Source organism: Oncorhynchus tshawytscha, linkage group LG10 (genome assembly GCF_018296145.1).
Source record: "Oncorhynchus tshawytscha isolate Ot180627B linkage group LG10, Otsh_v2.0, whole genome shotgun sequence".
NCBI classification, from domain to species: Eukaryota; Metazoa; Chordata; class Actinopteri; order Salmoniformes; family Salmonidae; genus Oncorhynchus; species Oncorhynchus tshawytscha.
In genome coordinates, this window is record NC_056438.1 from 65515062 (window position 1) to 65539907 (window position 24846).

Sequence of the window (24846 nt, forward strand, 5' to 3'; positions counted from 1 at the left end):
TGTTTGGATATACTATATATATATTTTTTTTAACATTTCATGGTCAGATGCCATGAAAATAGAGCTCTTTTGCCATGCACGCTAGTGGTGGGTTTGGCATTGAAAAACAGAAGCAGAAAAGTACCTCACAACTAAGGTAAAATATGGTGGTGGATCTTTGATGTTATGGGGATATTTTCCTTCCACTGGCTGTAAGGCCCTTGTTAAGGTCAACGGCATAACCAACATTTTTGACAAAAACCTGGTTGCCTCTGCCAGGAGGCTGACACTTGGCCGCAAGTGGATCTTACAGCAAGTTAATAACCCCAAGCACTAATCAAAATGTACAAAGAAATTGTTTAATGGGTACAAAATCAACATTTTGCAATGGCCATCTCAGTCTCCAGACTTGAGCCCCATTGAAAACCTGTGGTTTGAATTGAAAAGGGCTGCCCATAAGAGCAGACTAAGGATATTAAGGATCTGGAGAAGTTCTGTATGGAGGAATGGTCTTTTCCAATCTCATAAAACATAGAAATGATGCCGCGGGCCACATTTGGCTCGCGGATCGCGTGTTTGACACCCTTGCACTAACCACTATGGAAGATTAAACGCATCATGTCTAAGGTCTCTGTATTTGCCAAGATAAGTAAGTGGAAAATATGTAGACCGAGTGTGTGCATTGTGCAAGGTACAAGCAGAGAGGGGTGGCTAGACATGCTCTGTATTCCAAGAGGATGACTCGAATTTGTAACAATGTCAGGTGACATGGAAAAGAGGGGACACATTGTCTACGTTAATATCAAGGTATGTTGTTGTTTATGTTACTGACACACATGTAGACTACTTGTAAATCTTAGCAACACTTTTGAAAACAAGAAAATATGCACATCTTGGCATTTTAGATCTGCATTTACACAAGAAAAAGAAACAACGCTATTTTGGTCCATGACGATATTGCCCCAAATAGAAATGTATGGCCATATTGATCAAATGTTGCTGTGAAAGGTCCAGACAAACACGACATAATGACCAGCTAGTGTTCTGGTGATTTCTCTGAAAGAGAGTATGATGGCTGAATGAAGGTAGTTTCTGGTCATCCCTCCTTGCTTTCATTCATCACCTTTCAATTCAGCCACTCCTCAGGTATTCAAGAGCTGTTGCTCAGGGAAAGACCTGTTGGAGGAGAAACATGTTTTCATATAAAGAAGGGAGAAGTTGTTAAGGAGCAGGTCTATAGCCGACACACAAAGTCGACTGAAGAAGGTATTAGCAACATCTACAGTAACTAAAAGAGAAGCAACTCAACTTTGATAGCTACCTGTCCATCAAGGAAAATGTAACACCTAATTATTAAACAATAACTGGACAAATAAGTCAAACCAATTAAGTGGTTCATTGAAGCAGAGAGAGAAGAGAGGATCTCATGTCAAATGCTGTTGAAATAATATGGCTACAGGTTCACCTGCCTCACCTAAAGCCCATTCTAGTGGGATGTTCCTATAGACCACCAAGGGCCAACAGTCAGTATCTGGACACTGTACTATGTGTGAAATGCTTGATAATGTATTTGATATCAACAGAGGTATATTTTCAGAGTGACCTAAATATTGACTGGTTTTCATCAAGCTGCCCACTCAAGAAAAAGCTTCAAACTGTAACCAGTGCCTGCAACCTGGTTCAGGTTATCTCTCAACCTACCAGGGTATTTACAAACAGCACAGGAATTAAATGATCTGCATGTATTTACTAATTCTCCAGATATCTGCTCTAAAACAGTATCCACATCCATTGGATGTAGTGATCATACTATAAACTCAGTAAAAAAAGAAACGTCCCTTTTTCAGGACACTTTCTTTCAAAGATAATTTGTAAAAAATCCAAATAACTTAACAGATCTTCATTGTAAAGGGTTTAAACACTGTTTCCAATACGTGTTCAATGAACCAAAAACCTGCGGAACGGTCGTTAAGATACTGACAGCATACAGACGGTAGGCAATTAAGGTCACAGGTATGAAAACGTAGGACACTAAAGAGGCCTTTCTACTGACTCTGAAAAACACCAAAAGAAAGATGCCCACGGTACCTGCTCATCTGCGTGAACGTGACTTAGGCATGCTGCAAGGAGGCAATGAGGACTGCAGATGTGGCCAGGGCAATAAATTGCATTGTTTGTACTGTGAGACGCTTAAGACAGGGAGACAGGACAGACAGCTGATTGTCCGCAGAACACGTGTAACAACACCTGCACAAGATTGGTACATCTGAACATCACACCTGCGGGACAGGTACAAGATGGCAACAACAACTGTCTGGGTTACACCAGGAACGCACAATCCCTCCATCAGTGCTCAGACTGTCCGCAATAGGCTGAGAGAGGCTGGTCTGAGGGCTTGTAGGCCTGTTGTAAGGCAGGTCCTCACCAGACATCACTGGCAACAACGTTGTCTATGGGCACAAACCCACCCTCGCTGGACCAGGCAGGACTAGCAAAAAGTGCTCTTCACTGACGAGTCGCGGTTTTGTCTCACCAGAGGTGATGGTTGGATTTGCATTTATCGTCGAAGGAATGAGCGTTACACCAAGGCCTGTACTCTGGAGCAGGATAGATTTGGAGGTGGAGAGTCCGTCATGGTGTGTCACAGCATCATCGGACTGAGCTTGGTGTCATTGAGGCAATCTCAACACTGTGCGTTACAGGGAAGACATCCTCCTCCCTCATGTGGTACCCTTCCTGCAGGCTCATCCTGACATGACCCTCCAGCATGACAATGCCACCAGCCATACTGCTCGTTCTGTGCGTGATTTCCTGCAAGACAGGAATGTCAGTGTTCTGCCATGGCCAGCAAAGAGCCCGGATCTCAATCCCATTGAGCACTTCTGGGACCTGTTAGATAGGGCCAACCCCCCAGAAATGTCCGGGAACATGCAGGTGCCTTGATGGAAGAGTGGGGTAACATCTCACAACAAGAACTGGCAAATCTGGTGCAGGCCATGAGGAGGAGATGCACCGCAGTACTTAATGCAGCTGGTGGCCACACCAGATACTGACTGTTACTTTTGATTTTGACCCTTCCTTTGTTCAGGGACACATTATTCCATTTCTGTTAGTGTCACACCCTGACCTTAGAGAGAAGATCCCATGGCACTTATCGTAAGAGTAGGGGTGTTAACCCCAGTGTCCTGGCTAAATTCCCAATCTGGCCCTCAAACCATCACGGTCACCTAATAATCCCCAGTTTACAATTGGCTCATCCATCCCCCTCCTCTCCCCTGTAACTATTCCCCAGGTCATTGCTGCAAATGAGAATGTGTTCTCAGTCATCTCAGTCACCAGGGTGGCAAGGTAGCCTAGTGGTTAGAGCGTTGGACTAGTAACTGGAAGGTTGCAAGTTCAAACCCCTGAGCTGACAAGGTACAAATCTGTCATTCTGCCCCTGAACAGGCAGTTAACCCACTGTTCCTAGGCCGTCATTGAAAATAAGAATTTGTTCTTAACTGACTTGCCTAGTTAAATAAAGGTTAAAAAAATATTTAAAAAAATCTTACCTGGTAAAATAACGGATAAATATTTGGTGAGGTCAGGGTGTGATGTGGGGTGGGCATTTTATGTTTTGTATTTCTTTGTATTTGGCCGAGTGTGGTTCCCAATCAGAGGCAGCTGTCTATCGTTGTCTCTGATTGGGAATCATACTTAGGTAGCCTTTTTCCCACCTATGTTGTGGGATCTTGTTTTTGTACAGCTCTTGTAGCCTACGGAACAGTATGGTACGGTCGTTTTGGTTTCACGTTATTTTGTTGCTGGTTCTCATTTAAATAAATATGATGACCACCAATTACGCTGCGCCTTGGTCTCCTTCAAACAACGCACATTACAGTTAGTCACATGTCTGTGGAACTTGTTCAGTTTATGTCTCAGTTGTTGAATCTTGTTATTTTCATCCAAATATTTACACATGTTAAGTTTGCAGAAAATGAACGCAGTTGACACTGACATTTCTTTTTTTGCTGAGTTTATTAGCCATATCTAGGAAAACCAAAGTTTGAAAGGCTGAGCCTAATATAGTGTATAAGATGTCAATAGTTTTGTAGTGGTTCCTATGTTGAAAATGTAAAGAATATTTGCTGGTCGGTGGTGTGTTATGAAGAGCAACCAGATGCTGCACTTGACTCATTTATGACATTACTAATTCCAGTTACTAATAAGCACGCACCCATTAATTAAGAAAATGACTGTAAATACTGTTAAATCCCTGTGGATTGATAAGGAATAGAATAAAATGTATGGCTGAGAGGGATGAGACAAAAGGAATGGTAAATAAGTCTGGCTGCACAGCCTTTTGGAAAATTAAATGTGTCTAATCATGTGACTATATTGAACAAAAATAAGAAGAAACTGCACTATGAAACAAAGATAAAGAATGATAGTAAAAAAGCTTTGGAGCACCTTAAATGACATTTTGGGCAAAAAGGCGAACTCGGCTCCATCATTCATTGAATCAGATGGCTCATTCATCACAAAACCCACTCATACTGCCACAACTTTATTACTTTTTTTTTTCATTTGCAAGATTAGCATGACATGCCAACAACAAACTCTGAACTTACACATCCATGCATAACTGACCAAATTAGGAAAGACAAGCAATTGTAATTTTGAAGAGGTGAACATTTATTTTTTGTCTATCAACAATGACAACCTGGGTCTGACAGCTTGGATGGAAATTTACTGAGAATGATAGCGGACTATATTGCCACACCTACAGTACTTGCCATCTCTACAATATCAGCCTACAGGAAAGTGTGTGCCCTCTGGCCTGGAGGGAAGCAAAAGTCATTCCTCTACCCAAGAATAGCAAAGCACCCTTTACTGGCTCAAACAGCCAACCAATCATCCTGATACCAAGCCTTAGTAGACTTTTGGAGATTTTTTTTGACCAGATACAATGCTATTTCACAGTAAACAAATGAACAACAGACATTCAGCATGCTTATAGGGAAGGGCATTACATTTGTATGGCACTTACACAAATGACTGATGATTGGCTGAGAGAAATTGATAATAAGAAGATTGTGGGAGCTGTTTTATTAGATTTCAGTGCAGCTTTTGACATCATTGATCATAATCAGCTGCTGGAGAAACATATGTGTTATGACTTTCCATCCCCTGTTATATTGTGGATTGAGAGTTGCCTGTCTAACAGAACACGGCAGGTGTTCTTTAATGGAAGCCTCTCCAACATATTTGGGACAAATCATTCACTAAACCCTAAACCTCAACTAAATCTTGTAATGAATAATGTGGAAATTGAGCAAGTTGAGGAGACTAAACTGCTTGGTGTAACCCTGGACTGTAAACTGACATGGTCAAAATATATTGATGCAGCGGAAGCTAAGATGGGGAGAGGTCTGTCCGTAATGAAGTGCTGCTCTGCATTCTTGGCATCGCTATCAACAAAATATGTCCTACAGACCCTAGTTTTGTCACACCTGGACTACTGTCCTGTCCAATGGAGGCTGCTGAAGGGAGGACGGTTCATAGTAATGGCTGGAAAGGAGTGTCATGGCTGGAATGGAGTGACTATGAGCCGTCCTCCCCTCAGCAGTCTCCACTGGTCCAGTCATATGGTCAAGTGCCACAAAGAGAGCTATTTACAATTGGCCCATAACAGAGCCGCACGGCTGGCCCTTAAATGTACACCGAGAGCTAACATGAATAATATGCATGTGACTCAAAGTAGAGGAGAGATTGACTTCATCACTACTTGTATTTGTGAGAAGTATTGACAAGTTTTGGGACACTAAAGTCCATGGAGAATAAGCTGCCCACTGCACTGAGGCTAGGAAACACTCACCACCAATAAATCTACGATAATCGAGAATTTCAACAAGCATTTCTCTACGGATGTCCATGCTTTACTCCTGGCTACCCCAACCCCGGCCAACAGCTCTGCACCCCCCACAGCAACTTGCCCAAGCCCTCCACCCCCAATCCAGATAGCTGATGTTCTGAAAGAGCTGCAAAATCTGGACCCCTACAAATCAGCAGGACTAGACAATCTGGACCATCCTCTTTCTAAAATTATCCGCCGCAATTGTTGCAACCCCAATTACTAACCTGTTCAAACTCTCTTTCGTATCATCTAAGATCCCTAAAGATTGGAAAGCTGTCGTGGTCATCCCCCTCTTCAAAGGGGGAGACACTCTAGACCCAAAATGTTACAGACCTATATCTATCCTACCCTGGCTTTCTAAAGACTTCGAAAGCCAAGTTAATAAACAGATCATCGACCATTTTGAATGCCACCGTACCTTCTCGGCTATGCAATCTGGCTTTCGAGCTGGAGATGGGTGCACCTCAGCTACGCTCAAGGTCCTAAACAATATCATAACCATCATCGATAAGAGAGAGTACTGTGCAGCTGTCTTCATCGACCTGGCCAAGTCATTCGACTCTGTCAATCACCATATTCTTATCGGCAGACTCAACAGCCTTGGTTTTTCAAATTACTGCCTCGCCTGGTTCACCAACTACTTCTCAGATAGAGTTCAGTGTGTCAAATCGGAGGGACTGTTGTCTAGACCTCTGGCAGTCTCTATGGGGGTGCCACAGGGTTCAATTCTTGGGCCGACTCTTTTCTCTGTATATATGAATGATGTCGCTCTTGCTGCTGGTGATTCTCTGATCCACCTCTACGCAGACGACACCGTTCTGTAAACCATTCTGGCCCTTCTTCGGACACTGTGTTGACAGACCTCCAAACGAGCTTCAATGCCATACCACACTTCTTCCGTGGCCTCCAACTGCTCTTAAATGCTAGTAAAACTAAATGCATGCCATTCAAACGATCGCTGCCCGCACCCACCCGCGTCACTACTCTGGACTGTTCTGACTTAGAATATGTGGACAACTACAGATACCTAGGTGTCTGGTTAGACTGTAAACTCTCCTTCCATACTCACATTAAGCATCTCCAATCCAAAATTAAATCTGGAATCAGCTTCCTATTTCGCAACAAAGCCTCCTTCACTCATACTGCCAAACATACCCTTGTAAAACTGACTATCCTACCGATCCTTGACTTCGGCGATGTGATTTACAAAATAGCGCCCAACACTCTACTCAGCAAATTGGATGTAGTCCATCACAGTGCCATCCGTTTTGTCTCCAAAGCCCCATATATTATCCACCACTGCGACCTGTATGCTCTCGTTGGCTGGCCCTCGCTTCATATTCGTCGCCAAACCCATTGGCTCCAGGTCATCTCTAAGTATTTGCCAGGTAAAGCTCCGCCCTATCTCAGCTCACTGGTCACCATAGCAACACCCACCAGTAGCACGCATTCCAGCAGGTATATTTCACTGGTCATCCACAAAGCCAACACCTCCTTTTGGCTGCCTTTCCTTCCAGTTCTCTCCTGCCAATGACTAGAACGAATTGCAAAAATCACTGAAGCTGGAGTCTTATATCTTCCTCACTAACTTTAAGCATCAGCTGTCAGTGCAGCTTACCGATCATTGCACCTGTACACAGCCCATTTGTCAATAGCCCACCCAACTACCTCATCCCATATTGTTATTCTTTTTGCTCTTTGGCACCCCAGTATCTCTCCTTGCACATCATCATCTGCACATCTATCACTCCAGTGTTGATGCTAAATTGTAATCATTTTGCCACTATGGCCTATTTATTGCCTTACCTCCCTAATCTTACTACATTTGCACACACTGTATATAGATTTTTTTCTACTGTATTATTGACTGTACGTTTGTTTATTCCATGTGTAACTCTGTGTTTTTCTTTTTGTCGCACTGGCCTACCTGGTTAAATAAAGGTGAAATAAGAAAATGTAATTGTTGAACGCACTAAGCTGTCTGTTTAAAAGACTAGCACACAGCTCAGACACCGATGCATACCCCACAAGACATACCACCAAAGGTCTCTTCACAGTCTCCAAGCCCAGAACAGACTATGGGAAATGTACAGTACTACATAGAGCCATGACTACATATAACTTTATTCCACATCAAGTAACTCATGCAAGCAGTCGAATCAGATTTAAAAAACAGATAAAACTACACCTTATGGAACAGTGTGGATTGTGAAGAGGCACACATACACACACACACACATATGCTAACACACGCACTCTACACACAAGTACGTATGGATTTTGTATTGTAGATATGTTGTAGTAGTATGTAATGATGTGTTGTGAAGTGTAATGTTTTAACTGTATGTAAATTGTCTTAATATTGCTGGATCCCTGGAGGAGTAGCTGCTGCCTTGGCAGGAACTGATGAGGATCCATAACAAAAACAATACAAAATAAAATACTCCTGACGATGAGATGGCCAATCAGCAGTCTAGAGGATGAGCTGGACAATCAGCGGTTTAGAGGAGGATGAGCTGGACAATCAGCGGTTTAGAGGAGGATGAGCTGGCCAATCAGCAGTCTAGAGGATGAGCTGGCCAATCAGCAGTCTAGAGGATGATGAGCTGGACAATCAGCAGTCTAGAGGATGATGAGCTGGACAATCAGCAGTCTAGAGGATGATGAGCTGGTCAATCAGCGGTCTAGAGGATGATGACCTGGTCAATCAGCGGTCTAGAGGATGATGACCTGGACAATCAGCAGTCTAGAGGATGATGACCTGGACAATCAGTGGTCTAGAGGATGATGACCTGGACAATCAGCAGTCTAGAGGATGAGCTGGCCAATAGGAGGATGAGCTGGCCAATCAGTGGTCTAGAGGATGATGACCTGGACAATCAGCAGTCTAGAGGTTGAGCTGGCCAATCAGCGGTCTAGAGGAGGATGAGCAGGCAAATCAGTAGTCTAGAGGAGGATGAGCTGGACAATAGGAGGATGAGCTGGCCAATCAGCGGTCTAGAGGAGGATGAGCTGGACAATCAGCTGTCTACCTGCGTGAATATTTTTTATGACCAGTATATAGGGGGAGAGGTACTTTGGGTTACGCCCATAGCATTCCAACACATAAAAGCTGCTTACCATTTTTGAAGGAAAACTATTTAACTCATATTGTAATTATAGGTCGTATTTCATAGAAATCTGGACACTGGACATTTACTTTAAGAGAGGTATTGTTATGGATTTGGGTTGGTATGAGCATTACAAGAAGATGGCAGTTCTTGTTCCTACCTCTAGGTTTTATTGTTCCGACCTTTAGGTTTTGTTGTTCCAGCCTTGGGCCCTTTTCTTTTCAGAACTGTAGGATCACACTAAAATGTAGTGTGCAAACACAGCAGACTTGAAGTGCTGAAAGTGTTAACTGAATCCTGTTGCCAGTGGTAGCCTGGGGAAGCCAGACTGAATACTCAAATGGTTCATTCACAAACTGAGCGCATCATTCAGTCTGGTTTAACCAGGCTATGGCAACAATACAGTGATATAAGATGGCTCCAGGCACAGTGAACAAACAGCCTAATGCCAATGAATGAAGAGGCAATTAGCAGAGCTGCAGAGATTACAGTGCACCACCTGATATCTCTAAAGCATCTGCTTTCCTCAAGGCGTTCCCATTGTGTTCACACAGCTAAGACTAGCTAATATTTGAATGTGCAATGGGGACTTATTTCACAAGATGAGCAGTATTTTACTGGTAGATTCTGCTACTGTTAATGGCAATAACACTGTTTGTGGTGGATAGTTAATGGGATAGAATATGCAGGTACTCTGGTGTGTGCACACTTTTGTGCTGACACGGTGAAACTAGACTTGCACAGTACTGTACATGTTCCATTGTATGGTGGTGGTTTTACCCTTTCCCAACGATCTCCCCAGGCCAATGCAGCTCTTGTTAGAGCATGTGGTCTACATAGCAGCCCATTGGGTTATACAATAAACGTTCAGAGTAAATGAATGAACCTGCTAACTATAATCCAATAGGAATCCCTTTCAAAAGTGGTACGCTAGTCATGTCCTGTTTCAACCCTTAAAATGAAAATACTGCACAGTACAGAATCATATAGTATTGTGAGTAATCAATCGCATTTCATCATGAAAAGGTGTAAAAGATTTGGGGAGATGTTCCATGGAGTGTGTTGGTTTAAAATAGACTCGTATTGGAGTATCGAAACATTCACCCGACCACCATCAGCAAGGTTTAATAAACACTAGGAAGCATCTAAACAGTCTGTTTACTTGTCTTTTTCTATGGCTTCATTTACCTTTTAATATATACGGAACCTACGAAGTGTTTGTGTGTAGGCCAGAGAGAGAGACAGCGAGAGAGAAATACAGTTGAAGTCGGAAGTTTTACATACATCTTAGCCAAACACATTTAAACTGAGTTTTTCACAATTCCTGACATTTAATCCTAGTAAAAATGTCCTGTCTAGGTCAGTCAGGATCACCACTTTATTTTAAGAATGTGAAATGTCAGAATAATAGTAGAGAGAATGATTTATTTCAGCTTTTATTTACAGTGCATGGCGAAAGTATTCGGCCCCCTTGAACTTTGCGACCTTTTGCCACATTTCAGGCTTCAAACATAAAGATATAAAACTGTATTTTTTTGTGAAGAATCAACAACAAGTGGGACACAATCATGAAGTGGAACAACATTTATTGGATATTTAAAAAAAATGTAACAAATCAAAAACTGAAAAATTGGCGTGCAAAATTATTCAGCCCCTTTACTTTCAGTGCAGCAAACTCTCTCCAGAAGTTCAGTGAGGATCTCTGAATGATCCAACGTTGACCTGAATGACTAATGATGATAAATACAATCCACCTGTGTGTAATCAAGTCTCCGTATAAATGCACCTGCACTGTGATAGTCTCAGAGGTCCGTTAAAAGCGCAGAGAGCATCATGAAGAACAAGGAACACACCAGGCAGGTCCGAGATACTGTTGTGAAGAAGTTTAAAGCCGGATTTGGATACAAAAAGATTTCCCAAGCTTTAAACATCCCAAGGTGCACTGTGCAAGCGATAATATTGAAATGGAAGGAGTATCAGACCACTGCAAATCTACCAAGACCTGCCCATCCCTCTAAACTTTCAGCTCATACAAGGAGAAGACTGATCAGAGATGCAGCCAAGAGGCCCATGAACACTCTGGATGAACTGCAGAGATCTACAGTTGAGGTGGGAGACTCTGTCCATAGGACAACAATCAGTCGTATATTGCACAAATCTGGCCTTTATGGAAGAGTGGCAAGAAGAAAGCCATTTCTTAAAGATATCCATAAAAAGTGTTGTTTAAAGTTTGCCACAAGCCACCTGGGAGACACACCAAACATGTGGAAGAAGGTGCTCTGGTCAGATGAAACCAAAATTGAACTTTTTGGCAACATTGCAAAACGTTATGTTTGGCGTAAAAGCAACACAGCTCATCACCCTGAACACACCATCCCCACTGTCAAACATGGTGGTGGCAGCATCATGGTTTGGGCCTGCTTTTCTTCAGCAGGGACAGGGAAGATGGTTAAAATTGATGGGAAGATGGATGGAGCCAAATACAGGACCATTCTGGAAGAAAACCTGATGGAGTCTGCAAAAGACCTGAGACTGGGACGGAGATTTGTCTTCCAACAAGACAATGATCCAAAACATAAAGCAAAATCTACAATGGAATGGTTCAAAAATAAACATATCCAGGTGTTAGAATGGCCAAGTCAAAGTCCAGACCTGAATCCAATCGAGAATCTGTGGAAAGAACTGAAAACTGCTGTTCACAAATGCTCTCCATCCAACCTCACTGAGCTCGAGCTGTTTTGCAAGGAGGAATGGGAAAAATTTCAGTCTCTCGATGTGCAAAACTGATAGAGACATACCCCAAGCGACTTACAGCTGTAATCGCAGCAAAAGGTGGCGCTACAAAGTATTAACTTAAGGGGGCTGAATAATTTTGCACGCCCAATTTTTCAGTTTTTGATTTGTTAAAAAAGTTTGAAATATCCAATAAATGTCGTTCCACTTCATGATTGTGTCCCACTTGTTGTTGATTCTTCACAAAAAAATACAGTTTTATATCTTTATGTTTGAAGCCTGAAATGTGGCAAAAGGTCGCAAAGTTCAAGGGGGCCGAATACTTTCGCAAGGCACTGTATTTCATCACATTCCCAGTGGGTCAGAAGTTTACATACACTCAATTAGTATTTGGTAGCATTGCCTTTAAATTGTATAACTTGGGTCAAATGTTTTGGGTAGCCTTCCACAAGCTTCCCACAATAAGTTGGGTGAATTTTGTCCCATCTATTTTGTGAAGTGCACCAGTCCCTCCTGCAGCAAGGCACCTGTCACGTTCTGACCTTTATTTCCTTTGTTTTGTATTTATTTAGTATGGTCAGGGCGTGAGTTGGGTGGGCAGTCTATGTTTGTTTTTCTATAATTTGGTTATTTCTATGTTTCGGCCTAGTATGGTTCTCAATCAGAGGCAGGTGTCATTAGTTGTCTCTGATTGAGAATCATACTTAGGTAGCCTGGGTTGCACTGTTTGTTTGTGGGTGATTGTCTATGTTGTAGCTTCACGGTCGTCATTTGTTTATTGTTTTGTATGCAGTGTCAGTACTTTCTTTATTAAAGATTTACCATGGACACTTACCACGCCGCATATTGGTCCTCTGATCCGTTTCGCCTCTCCTCTTCAGATGAAGAGGAGGAAATCCGTGACAGAATCACCCACCCAACTCGGACCAAGCGGCGTGGTAAACAGCAGCGACGACAGCAGCAGCAGCAGCAACAACAGCTGCCAGCATCACAGGACTACACAACTTGGGAGGAGATAGACAGGTGGGTGGTCGACCCAGGGAGAGTGCCGGAGCCCGCCTGGGATTCAATGGAGCAGTGCAAGGAGGGTTACAGGAGGATGAGGTTGGCGAAGCCAGCACGGCAGTGCGACAGGTACGAGAGGCAGCCCCAAAAAAAATTTGGGGGGGGGCAGACGAGGTGTGGTACTAAGCCAGGTAGCAGACCTGAGCTCACTCCTTGTGCTTATGATAAGCAGCGCATTACTGGTCAGGCACCGTGTTATGCGGTTAAGCGCACGGTGTCGCCAGTGCGTGTCCATAGCCCGGTGCGCTATAGGGCAGCCCCCCGAAAGTGCCATGCGAGTGTGGGCATTGAGCCAGGGCGTATGGTGCCTGCTCAGCGGGTCTGGTCGCCGGTACGCAGTTTTGGTCCAGGTTATCCTGCGCCGGCTCTGCGTGCTGTGTCTCCGGGGCGCTGGGAGGGTGCAGTGCGTCCTCTGCCTGCGCTCCGCTTGTGCCGGGCAAATGTGGGAGTGGAGCCTAGGGGAGAGATGCGTGTAGTGAGCACTAGATCTCCCTTGCTTATCCACAGCCCGGTTCAACCTGTGCCTGCACTCTGGAGGGTCCGGGCTAGAGTAGTTGTCCAGCCTGGGGAAGTGGTGCCAAGGTTGCGCACCAGAGCTCCAGTGCTCCCCCACAGCCCGGTCCTTCAGTTGCCTCCTTTTAACACCAAGCCTCCTGAAGGTCTCCCCAGCCTGGTGGTTCCTGTGGCAGCCCCACGCACCAGGCTGTCTCTCCGTCTCCTCCCTGCAGGTGGTCCCGCCTGTCTGGCGCCGCTGCCGGAGCCTCCCGCCTGTCCGGCGCCGCTGCCGGAACCTCCCGCCTGTCCGGCGCCGCTGCCGGAGCCTCCCGCCTGTCCGGCGCCGCTGCCGGAGCCTCCCGCCTGTCCGGAGCCTCCCGCCTGTCCGGCGCCGCTGCCGGAGCCTCCCGCCTGTCCGGCGCCGCTGCCGGAGCCTCCCGCCTGTCCGGCGCCGCTGCCGGAGCCTCCCGCCTGTCCGGCGCCGCTGCCGGAGCCTCCCGCCTGTCCGGCGCCGCTGCCGGAGTCTCCCGCCTGTCCGGCGCTGCTGCCGGAGTCTCCCGCCTGTCCGGCGCTGCTGCCGGAGTCTGAGGCGCCAGAGCCCCTCAGCCCAGAGGCGCCAGAGCCCCTCAGCCCAGAGGCGCCAGAGCCCCTCAGCCCAGAGGCGCCAGAGCCCCTCAGCCCAGAGGCGCCAGAGCCCCTCAGCCCAGAGGCGCCAGAGCTTCTGCCCCTCTGTCCAGAGCTTCTGCCCCTCTGTCCAGAGCTTCTGCCCCTCTGTCCCGAGCAGCTGCCCCACCTCTGTCCCGAGCAGCTGCCCCACCTCTGTCCCGAGGAGCTGCCCCACCTCTGTCCAGTGGGGTCATTGAGAAGGGTGGCCATGGTGAGAGAGCCACGGAGGCGGACAATAAGGCGGACTAAGACAATGGTGAGGTGGGGTCCGCGTCCCGCGCCAGAGCCGCCACCGCGGACAGACGCCCACCCAGACCCTCCCCTATAGGTCAAGGTTTTGCGGCCGGAGTCCGCACCTTTGGGGGGGCGGGTACTGTCACATTCTGACCTTTATTTCCTTTGTTTTGTATTTATTTAGTATGGTCAGGGCGTGAGTTGGGTGGGCAGTCTATGTTTGTTTTTCTATAATTTGGTTATTTCTATGTTTCGGCCTAGTATGGTTCTCAATCAGAGGCAGGTGTCATTCGTTGTCTCTGATTGAGAATCATACTTAGGTAGCCTGGGTTGCACTGTTTGTTTGTGGGTGATTGTCTATGTTGTAGCTTCACGGTCGTCATATGTTTATTGTTTTGTATGCAGTGTCAGTACTTTCTTTATTAAAGATTTACCATGGACACTTACCACGCCGCATATTGGTCCTCTGATCCGTTTCGCCTCTCCTCTTCAGATGAAGAGGAGGAAATCCGTGACAGCACCCCCACAACATGATGCTGCCACCCCCGTGCTTCACGGTTGCGATGGTGTTCTTTGGCTTGCAAGCCTTCCCTTTTCCTCCAAACATATTGAGGGTCATTATGGCCAAATAGTTATATTTTTGTTTCATCAGACCAGAGGATATTTCTCCAAAAAGTACAATCTTTGTCCCCATGTGCAGTTGCAAACCGTAGTGTCTTTTTTATGGCGGTTTTGGAGCAGTGACTTCTTCCTTGCTGAGCGGCCTTTCAGGTTATGACGATATATGACTCGTTTTACTATGGATATAGATACTTCTGTACCTGTTTCCTCCAGCATCTTCACAATGTCCTTTGCTGTTTTTCTTTGATTTGCACTTTTCGCACCAAAGTATGTTCATCTCTAGGAGACAGAACGCGTCTCCTTCCTGAGCGTATTGACAGCTGCATGGTCCCATGGTGTTTATACCTGTGTACTATTGTTTGTACAGGTGAATGTGGTACCTTCAGGCATTTGGAAATTGTTCCCAAGGATGAACTAGACTTGTGGAGGTCTACAATTTTTTTTTCTGAGGTTTCAACAATTTTCTTCTTCCTCTGACAAGGAGTATGAAATATCGGACCAATGCGCAGCGTGTTTCCATAATGTATTTATTAAACTGAACACAGAATACAAAAAAACAAGAGAAATAAATGAAAACCGAAACAGTTCTGTATGGAAAACACAGACACAGAAAACAACTACCCACAAATCATAGTGGGAAAACAGGCTGCCTAAGTATGGTTCTCAATCAGAGACAATGAACGACAGCTGCCTCTGATTGTGAACCATACAAGGCCAAAACCAGAAATACAAAACCTAGAATACAAAACATAGAATGCCCACCCCAACTCACACCCTGACCAAACTAAAACAGAGACATAAAAAAGAAACTAAGGTCAGAACGTGACAGAGGTCTTGGCTGGTTTCTTTTGATTTTCCCATGATATTAAGCGAAGAGGCACTGAGTTTGAAGGTAGGCCTTGAGATACATCCACAGGTACACCTTCAATTTACTCAAATTATGTCAATTAGCCTTTGAGAAGCTTCTAAAGCCATGCCATCATTTCCTGGACTTTTCCAAGCTGTTTAAAGGCACAGTCAACTTAGTGTATGTAAACTTCTGACCCACTGGAATTGTGATATAGTGAATTATAAGTGAAACAATCTGTCTGTAAACAATTGTTGGAAAAATTACTTGTGTCATGCACAAAGTAGATGTCCTAACCGACATGCCAAAACTGTAGTTTGTTAACAAGAAATTTGTGGAGTGGTTGAAAAACGAGTTTAAATGACTCCAACCTAAGTATATGTAAACTTACGACTTTAACTGTATGTACTATATAATGGGCATCTTGTACTGTGCAGTATTTTCCTTTTAAGGGTTGAAACAGGACATGACTAACGTACCACTTTTGAAAGGGATTCCTATTGGATTAAAGGCCTCTTTAATCGTTAATATCTAATGAGTAGGGTGGGGATATTGTACACCATATCATGATTTAATTAAGATATGTTTGGCTTGTCTCAGTGTATTTGTCTTGACCCCATTTGAGTAGTAGTTGGGAACCTGTTTCTCAATAAAACACTGCCACCTTGTGGTTAAAGTACAGTCTCTGTCTCGTGCAGAATCCTGACCTTGGTACTCAGCTGAGGCTTCTTGTCTCCATGCATTAATTCACCAACCACCATGAGCCTGCAAATAGAGTATTTCCTAGAGTGGTGTAGTCTTCTTTAGTCAACAGCAGGGTTAGGGTAGGCCTGTAACGAACATTGACTAGCTAGGCCTGTTACGACTTACGATCCCCCCCAAATGGGTTAACCCTTAAGGTCTACGGGCTAGGAGACCCGTTTTTGAGACTTGCAATGGGCGTTGTACTGTCGCCGTTCGCAACGATCACTACGTTGGTGGCAGGTGTGGGATGGTGCCTTGGGGGCCATCGGAGAGGAGTGCACACGCGAGGTACTTGGTATAGTGAATCGTGAAGTACTTGGTATAGTGCAACGTGGGGACACGCTCTCCCAACCGGAGTGGATACTGTAAAGAGCCTTGCCTAAGTAGGCATGTTATGACCCACGTCTTTAGCTGGGAGACAAGGGTTCGACACCCGCAAGGGACATTCTTCTCATATAATATCATATGTTTATCTTCATGAATAGGACATATGATTAATACTGTTAATATACCCGTTATTACATGACATTGTTATAACCGTTTAATAGTCTATACTTGAATGCTATCGGGGATATTGAAGGATGATTGCTCCATCTGTCTCGAGCTATTTCTATTCTCACAGTACATAAAGAATCTTGTACCAGGGTACATTACATGACGTTGGTCTTTACGCCGTCAAGTGGAGTGTTGCGCTGCTGGAGACATCATAGCGCAGGCGTAGACTCGGGGGGTATGCTTACTGTACATGGCCATTGATGCCGCTGGATAAACTAAATCAGCTATGTAAATAATAGTGACTGGGGCGGTGGAGCTAACATGCCGAATTCTATCACAGCCTAACATGAGAAAATAATATATGTCATCTGGGTTTACTTTATCCGGTTGACAAAACCACCGCGGCCGTCCTTTTATGCACGTCTCGGAATTTGGCTTTGACAGCTCGCCCGATGGTTTTCTTCATTTGACGCACGAATAAAAATCAGACGGGCGGTTTTTCCTAATAACCCATTTGGGAAAAACGGGTCATTATGACCTTAGTATCCCCCTCTAAAAGAAAACCATTGGATTGCCTTTACGCAACAGCGTTCTGCTTGCATTTCTTGCTGTGGATTTTATGCGCCGCGTCCGGAGAAGAGATTCGTCAATTCAGCGTTGAGGTAAGTAAGATACATGGCCTGCTATTGCTTCGCGGTGGCTCATAATAAATGACAATGCACTCTCCTGTGCTCGAGTGGCAGAACATTGCGTGTGGACGATGGTTGCTGTTATTTATCTGGCTACATTATCACATAAACATGACCAGATGACATAGCAACATTGTATTTTATGCATGTTTCAAGATGCATGGAACGTCGAAATGATTATCCGTTCAATAATTTTTTACAAGTCAGAAGAACAACATCCTATGCTATTGCTTTGGACAGCGGGTGAGAGGGAGGATGGGCGACCATGAACGAGATGGTCCAGCGCCCATCCTCTCATTCGATCTCACTGCAATATTTGTTATCATAATACAGTGCCTTGCGTGTGCAGACCCCTTGGATTTCTTCACATTTTATACTGGGATTAAAATGCATTCATTTGTCATATTTTGTCAACATTCTACACAAAATACTCTGTAGTGTCAAAGTGGGATATATATATATATATATTTTACCATAAATAAAACATTCTGAACCAAAATACAGTCATTATATATTCATCCCCTTTGTTTAGGTAAGCCTACATTATTTCAAGAGTAAAATGTGGTTTAACAAATCACATAAGTTAAGTGGACTAACCCTTCCTCTGTCCCCCATACATACAACAACTGTAAAGTCATTCATTCAAGTATTACATTTCAAGCACAGATTGACATTTTCAAGCAAGGTGGTGGCTGCATCATGGTACGAGTATATGGTTAATATCTGCAAATACTGGTGAGTTTAAGGATAAAAAGTAATGGGATGGAGCTAAACAGGCAAAATCCAAGAGGAAAACCTGCATCAGTCTGCTTTACACCAGAGACTGGGAAAGGAATTCACCTTTCCGTAGGACAATAGCCTACAACACAAGGCCAAATCTACACTGAAGTTGCTTACCAAGAAGACAGTGAATGTTCCCGAGTGACCAAGTTACAGTTTGGACTTAAATCTGCTTGAAAATCTATGACAAGACTTGAAAATTGCTGTCTAGCCATGATCCCCAACCTCTTGACAGAGCTTGAATATTTTTTTAAAAGAATAATGGGCAAATATGGTACAATCCATGTGTGCAAAACTCTTATAGATTTACCAGTGTTTTAGTGGTGCCTGGAGAAGTAGGTATACTCTAATTGTGGAAGTGGGCATACTCTAATTTTGACAAACATTTCCCAAACGGCCCCTGTGGCGAGGGAAAGGCGCCCTGTTTGAAAAATTCTATGACAAACAGTGACATAGGCTATGCTCCTAAAATGATGAATCCCATATTGGGCTTTCACAGTCAGGCCAACCCAAACTGTACTGTACAAGTAGGCTAATAGTAGGCCAAATATCAGGATAAGGTAAGAACCAGATGAAGACCGTGTCAAAGTAACAATGTTAAATACAGCAACAGAAGCAAAGGTACAGGACGGCAGGCAGGGTCAAGTCAGGCAGAGGTCAGAAATCCAGATAGGGGCAAAGGTACAGGACGGCAGACAGGCTCAGGGGCAGGCAGAGTGGTCAGGCGGGCGGGTTCAACAGGACAAATACTGGTAAGCTTGACAAACAAGATGAATTGGCAACAAACAGAGAACACAGGTATAAATACACAGGGGATAATAGGGAAGATGGGCAACACCTGGAGGGGGGTGGAGACAATCACAGAGACAGGTGAAACAGATCAGGGCGTGACAGGCTTGATACGGGACACATGAAAGGTGGGGTGTATATGAAAGGTACGGGACAACAGAAGACGAACATCAGAGGGGCTAATGACCTTGGAGATTGGGTAAGGGCCGATAAACCGGGGGGACAGTTTGCGAGACTCTACCCGGAGGGGAAGATCCCAGGTGGAGAGCCATACCTTCTGCCCGGGACGATACCGGGGAGCCGGGGTCCGATGGCAATCCGCTTGTCTTCGATACCTGGAGGTATCGTAGTTCCTTTCCTTGGGGAATTGAGGCGATGGGAGAAGAAGGCGCAGGGATGTAGCTTGAGGTCAAGGGCAGAACCCTGGGACAGGACAGCCCCTACTCCGACGCCCGAAGCATGGCCTCCACCACGAACTGACGAGATGGGTCTGGATGAACCAGGATGGGAGCTGTGGTGAAGCAATGTTTGAGGTCCCAGAATGCCCGGTCAGCAGCTGGGGACCACATGAACTGAACCTTGGGCAAGGTGAGTACTGACAGGGGGGAAGCCAGGGTGCTGTAACCCCGGATAAAGCGGCGATAGAAATTGGCTAATCCCAGAAAACGTTGCAGCTGCACCCTGGTCGTAGACTAAGGCCAATCCATCACTGCTCTCACCTTCCCGGGATCCATCTGGACACTCCTAGCAGAGATGATGTAACCCAGAAAGGGGGTGGTGGAGCGATGGAACTCGCACTTCTCTGCCTTCACAAACAGCTGATTCTCCAGAAGGTGTTGAAGGACCTGCCGGACGTGGCGCACGTGTTCTTGAGGAGAGAGGGAGAAGACGAGGATGTCATCAATGTAGACGAAGATGAACTGGTTCAACATGTCGCGGAGAACATCATTCACCAGACCCTGGTACACAGCAGGAGCATGGTGAGGCCGAAGGGCATGACCAGATACTCGTAGTGGCCACTGGCTGTGTTGAAGGCGGTCTTCCACTCATCCCCCTCTCATATCCGCACCAGGTGGTAGGCGTTCCGTAGATCCAGCTTGGAAAACACAATGGCCCCCGGGAGCGGCTCGAAGGCCGAGGAGATGAGTGGTAGCAGGTAACGGTTCTTAACCGTAATGTCGTTGAGTCCCCGGTAGTCAATGCACAGGCGCAAGGTCTTGTCCTTTTTCTCCATGAAGAAGAAGCCTGCGCTAGAGGGAGAGGAAGAGGGATGGATAAATCCAGCAGCTAGGGAGTCCCCATTGTAGGTATCCATAGCCTTGGTCTCCGGTCCCGACAGAGTACAGATGTCCTCGGGGGAAGCGTGGTGCTAGGGAGAATGTCAATCCCGCAGTCATAGGGTCGATGCGGTGGAAGCGACGTCGCCCGGGCCTTGCTGAACACATCCTGGAGATCCTGGTACTCTGCGGGACTGGCGGAGAGGTCCGAGGCACGTTCAAAGCCCCAGGAAGACGTACCGGGGCAGGTTGTGCTGACTTCAGGCAATAAGTGTGGCAGAACGGGCTCCAGTCCACGAAGGCACCAGTCGACCAGTTAAGGAGGGGATTGTGTGGTTGGAGCCAGGAGAATTCCCAATATCACGGGAACTTGATGAGCAGGAAACTGGATAACCTCACTGTGGTTCCCTGACACCCGTAGGTGGATGGGAGTGCTGTTGTGGGTGACTCGGCCTATAGAGTGCCCGTCCAGCTCTCTAACATCCATGGGAATGGCAGGGTACTGTCCAAAAAACTCTCGTCGCCTCAGAGTCAATGAGAGCCCAGAGAGATTTGGATTGGTCTCCCCACAGTAGAATGGCATGAAAAGGGGTGTGAGCAGGGGAAGCAGGAATGTTCTCCATATGGCCCACCAGAGTCCTTGCTCCTACCGGTAAGCCTGGCTTCTTTAGAGAACAAGAGGACAAAAAATGGCCAAGAGTCCCGCAATACAGACAACTCTTCGTGTTGATCCTGTATTTCCATTCCGCTAGCGATAGCCCAGCTCTGCCTAGTGACATAGGCTCAGGAAGCAGTGAGTCGGCCGTCTTCGGGCAGCCCTCGGGGCAGGTCGGGAATCCTTGGTCCTCTTGGCAACAAGACCATTGAGAGCTTCCAAGTTGACTCGGAGGCAAGGTGGGGTCCTTGGGCGTGCGATCAAAATCTAATCTCTCACTCCATCGATGGTCAAAGCGATAAGGGAATTGAGATCCATAGGTAACTCCCGATCAGCAAGCTCGTCCTTGACCTCCTCCGAGACGCGTGCAGGAACATATCAAACATGCTTCCTGGTTCCAAACACTCTCTGCTGCCAACGTGCTGAAATCCACCGTATAGTAAACTACACTGTAGAAGCCTTGCCGAAGCTGGATTAGCCTCCGGGCAGCTTCTCTCCCGGAGCTTCTCCCGGAGCTTCTCTTCTCTCCCAGCTTCTCTCTCCTCTCATTTTCCTAGTCATATTAGCAACCCTGGATACTTATAACATCTTTAGATGTCCTGTCTCTCTAACTTTCTAATGGATATTTCAATCTCTGTCCATGAAACCTCTAGCATGTGTGTTGCGCATTTTAGAAAGTTTTCCCCCCCGCAAATAGTATTTTGGAATGTTTGCGCACAGGCCTACTGCCGTGTGCAGATTGCTGCACTTAAAATGTGAAGAAATAATAGTTTATCAACATTTTTAAGCTAAACATTCTGATCTGTTCCATCAGCCTTATTAATTGATATGTCTTATATCTCAACTATACTACTTTGATACGCATTGTGGGGATTAATAAAAGTGGGTATATGGCTTATACCTGCTTATACCCTCTGCTACACCACTGGACATACCCAAGAAGACTCTAAGCTGTAATTGATGCCAAAAGGTGTTTCTAACACATATTGACTCAAAACTTTTGCAACGACTATATTTTAGTTATTACATTTTTGTAATGTTATTTTGTGTAGATTGTTGAGAACAAAATGACAACTAAATCAATTTGAATCCCACTATGTAACACAATAAAATGTGAAGAAATCCAAGGGGTCTGAATACTTTTGCAAGGGACTACTATGCTATAAACTATTATTCTTTGTCGAGGGAAATTTGGTGGGTTTATGGCTGTGCAGATTAAGATGTGATCCAAGTTGCGTAATGGGATAGGGTTGAATATCTTGTACCATATTAATTGCTGCGGTCATATTCTCTGCATAGGCCTAGCCTACCATAGACTATTCTCTCTCATCCCATCCCAAGTCAAATGGCACAATCAAATTCCTTATTCAGTCCTGGGAACCAGAACCTGGGCCTTAGCTATACACAGACTCAGCAACAAACAACTAACCAACCAACCATTGGCTACATATGATTAAGGGATGGTGGAAAGATGGACAAACAACAACAAGGCGTTTGGCTCAATGAGGAGCGGAGAGGGAGAGTTAGAGATACAGGGATTGAGGGAGGGAGGGAGAGATATATGGAGGATTAGCGGGAGCATCTCATAGGATGGGTAATGATGGTGATAGCGAGGCAACAGCAGCTGGTTGGCGTGTGGACAGCTGTGGTGGAGTGTGGCCGCCTGCCTCGCTGCCTCGTGGCTCTCGAATCCCATCAACGGGGATAGGATCTAACAATGACCCCTGGTCTACACTCAATCTCTACTGAATGAAGGAGTGTCAGTGTCACTCTGTGTGGGCGGCTGCTTTGAGCTGTGTTGGTTATAGGCAAAAACACTGAGTGAATGTATTTGATGCAGAGATCAGTTTGACTCATACTAGAGACTTTATGAACAAGGACAGACCTTTCTCCCTATCATTTATCTCGGTTACGATTACCAAAATGTAGCTTTGTTATAACTCATGTAATAGCGATGTAATTTCATCATTTGTCAGCTTTCTTTCAGATATGAATAAGGACAGTAATGCATTAATCTCTCCCTCTCTCCTCCCTCCCTTTCTCCTGTAGGGATGGCTACAGAAGTATGGCTACCTTCCCCACACAGACCCCAGAATGGCTATCCTGCGTTCAGCCCAGACCATGCAACAAGCCATCGCAGCCATGCAGCGCATCTACGGCCTCAATGTTACAGGGACACTGGATGAGAGGACCACAGAGTGAGTAGACACACATACACACGGACACACACACACCAAATAAAATTTTACTGGTCACATACACATGGTTAGCAGATGTTAATGTGAGTGTAGTGAAATACTTGTGCTTATAGTTCCGACAGTGTAGTAATATCTAACATGTAATCTAACAATTCCCCAACAACTACCTAATACACACAAATCTAAAGGGGTGAATGAGAATATGTACATATAAATATATGGATGATAGGCAAGGTGCAGTAGATGGTATAAAACCCAGTATATACATGTGATATGAGTAATGTAAGATATGTAAACATTATTAAAGTGGCATTATTTAAAGTGGCATTGTTTAAAATGACTAATGATCCATTTATTAAAGTGCCCAGGGATTGGGTCTCAATGTAGGTAGCAGCCTCTCTGAGTTAGTGATTGCTGTTTAACAGTCTGATGGCCTTGAGATAGAAGCTGTTTTTCAGTCTCTCGGTCCCAGCTTTGATGCACCTGTACTGATCTCGCCTTCTGGATGATAGCGGTGTGAACAGGCACAGGCAATGGCTTGGGTGGTTATTGTCCTTAATGATATTTTTGGTCTTCCTGTGACAGCGGTGCTGTAGGTATCATGGAGGGCAGGTAGTTTGCTCCCAGGGATGCGTTGTGCAGACAGCACCACCCTTTGGAGAGCCTTGCGGTTGAGGGTGCTGCAGTTGCCGTACCAGGCTGTGATACTCGACAGAATGCTCTCGATTGTGCATCTGTAAATGTTTGTCAGGGTTTTGGGTTACAAGCCAAATTTCTTCAGCCTCCTGAGGTTGAAGAGGCGCTGTTGCGCCTTCTTCACCACACTGTCTGTGTGAGTGGACCCTTTCAGTTTGTCTGTGATTAGTACGCCCAGGAACGTAAAACTTTCCACCTTCTCCACTGCTGTCCCTTCGATGTGGATCGGGGGGTGCACACTCTGCTGTTTCCTGAAGTCCACGATCATCTCCTTTGTTTTGTTGACGTTAAGTGAGAGGTTGGTTTCCTGACATCACACTCCAAGTGCCCTCACCTCCTCCCTATAGGCTGTCTCGTCGTTGTTGGTGATCAGGCCCACTACTGTTGTGTCGTCTGAAAACTTGATGATTGAGTTGGAGGCGTGCATGGCCACACAGTCGTGGGTGAACATGGAGTACAGGAGAGGACTGAGCACACACTCTTGTGGGGCCCCAGTGTTGAGGTTCAGTGAAGTGGAGATGTTGTTTCCTACCTTCACCACCTGGGGGCGGCCCATCCGAAAGTCCATGACCCAGTTGCACATGGCGGGGTTGAGACCCAGGGGCTCCAGCTTGATGAGCTTGGAGGGTACTATGGGTTTGAATGCTGAGCTGTAGATAATGAGCAGCATTCTTACATAGGTATTCTTTTTGTCCAGATGGGATAGGGCAGTTTGCAGTTTGATGGTGAGTGCATCATCTTTGGACCTGTTGGGGCGGTATGCAAACTGAAGTGGGTCTAAGGTGGTGGTGATATGATCCTTGACTAGCCTCTCAAAGCACTTCATGATGGCAGAAGTAAGTGCTACCGGTAGGTAGTCATTTAGTTCAGTTATCTT

At 45.5% G+C, this 24846-nt stretch overlaps 1 protein-coding gene across 4 annotated transcripts in view; it reads left to right on the plus strand.

Annotated features, from left to right (window-relative positions):
- The first annotated feature begins 17111 nt into the window (after positions 1-17111).
- mmp16b (matrix metallopeptidase 16b (membrane-inserted)) overlaps positions 17112-24846 on the plus strand; it is a 42947-nt gene continuing 35212 nt past the window's right edge. For all 4 annotated transcript variants that reach the window (XM_042328852.1, XM_024435946.2, XM_042328853.1 and 1 more), the window contains exons 1-2: positions 17112-17547; positions 23125-23273. In XM_042328852.1, the coding sequence (XP_042184786.1) occupies positions 17419-17547; positions 23125-23273 (278 nt within the window). In that variant the 5' untranslated portion in view covers positions 17112-17418. The remainder of the gene's footprint in view (positions 17548-23124; positions 23274-24846) is intronic.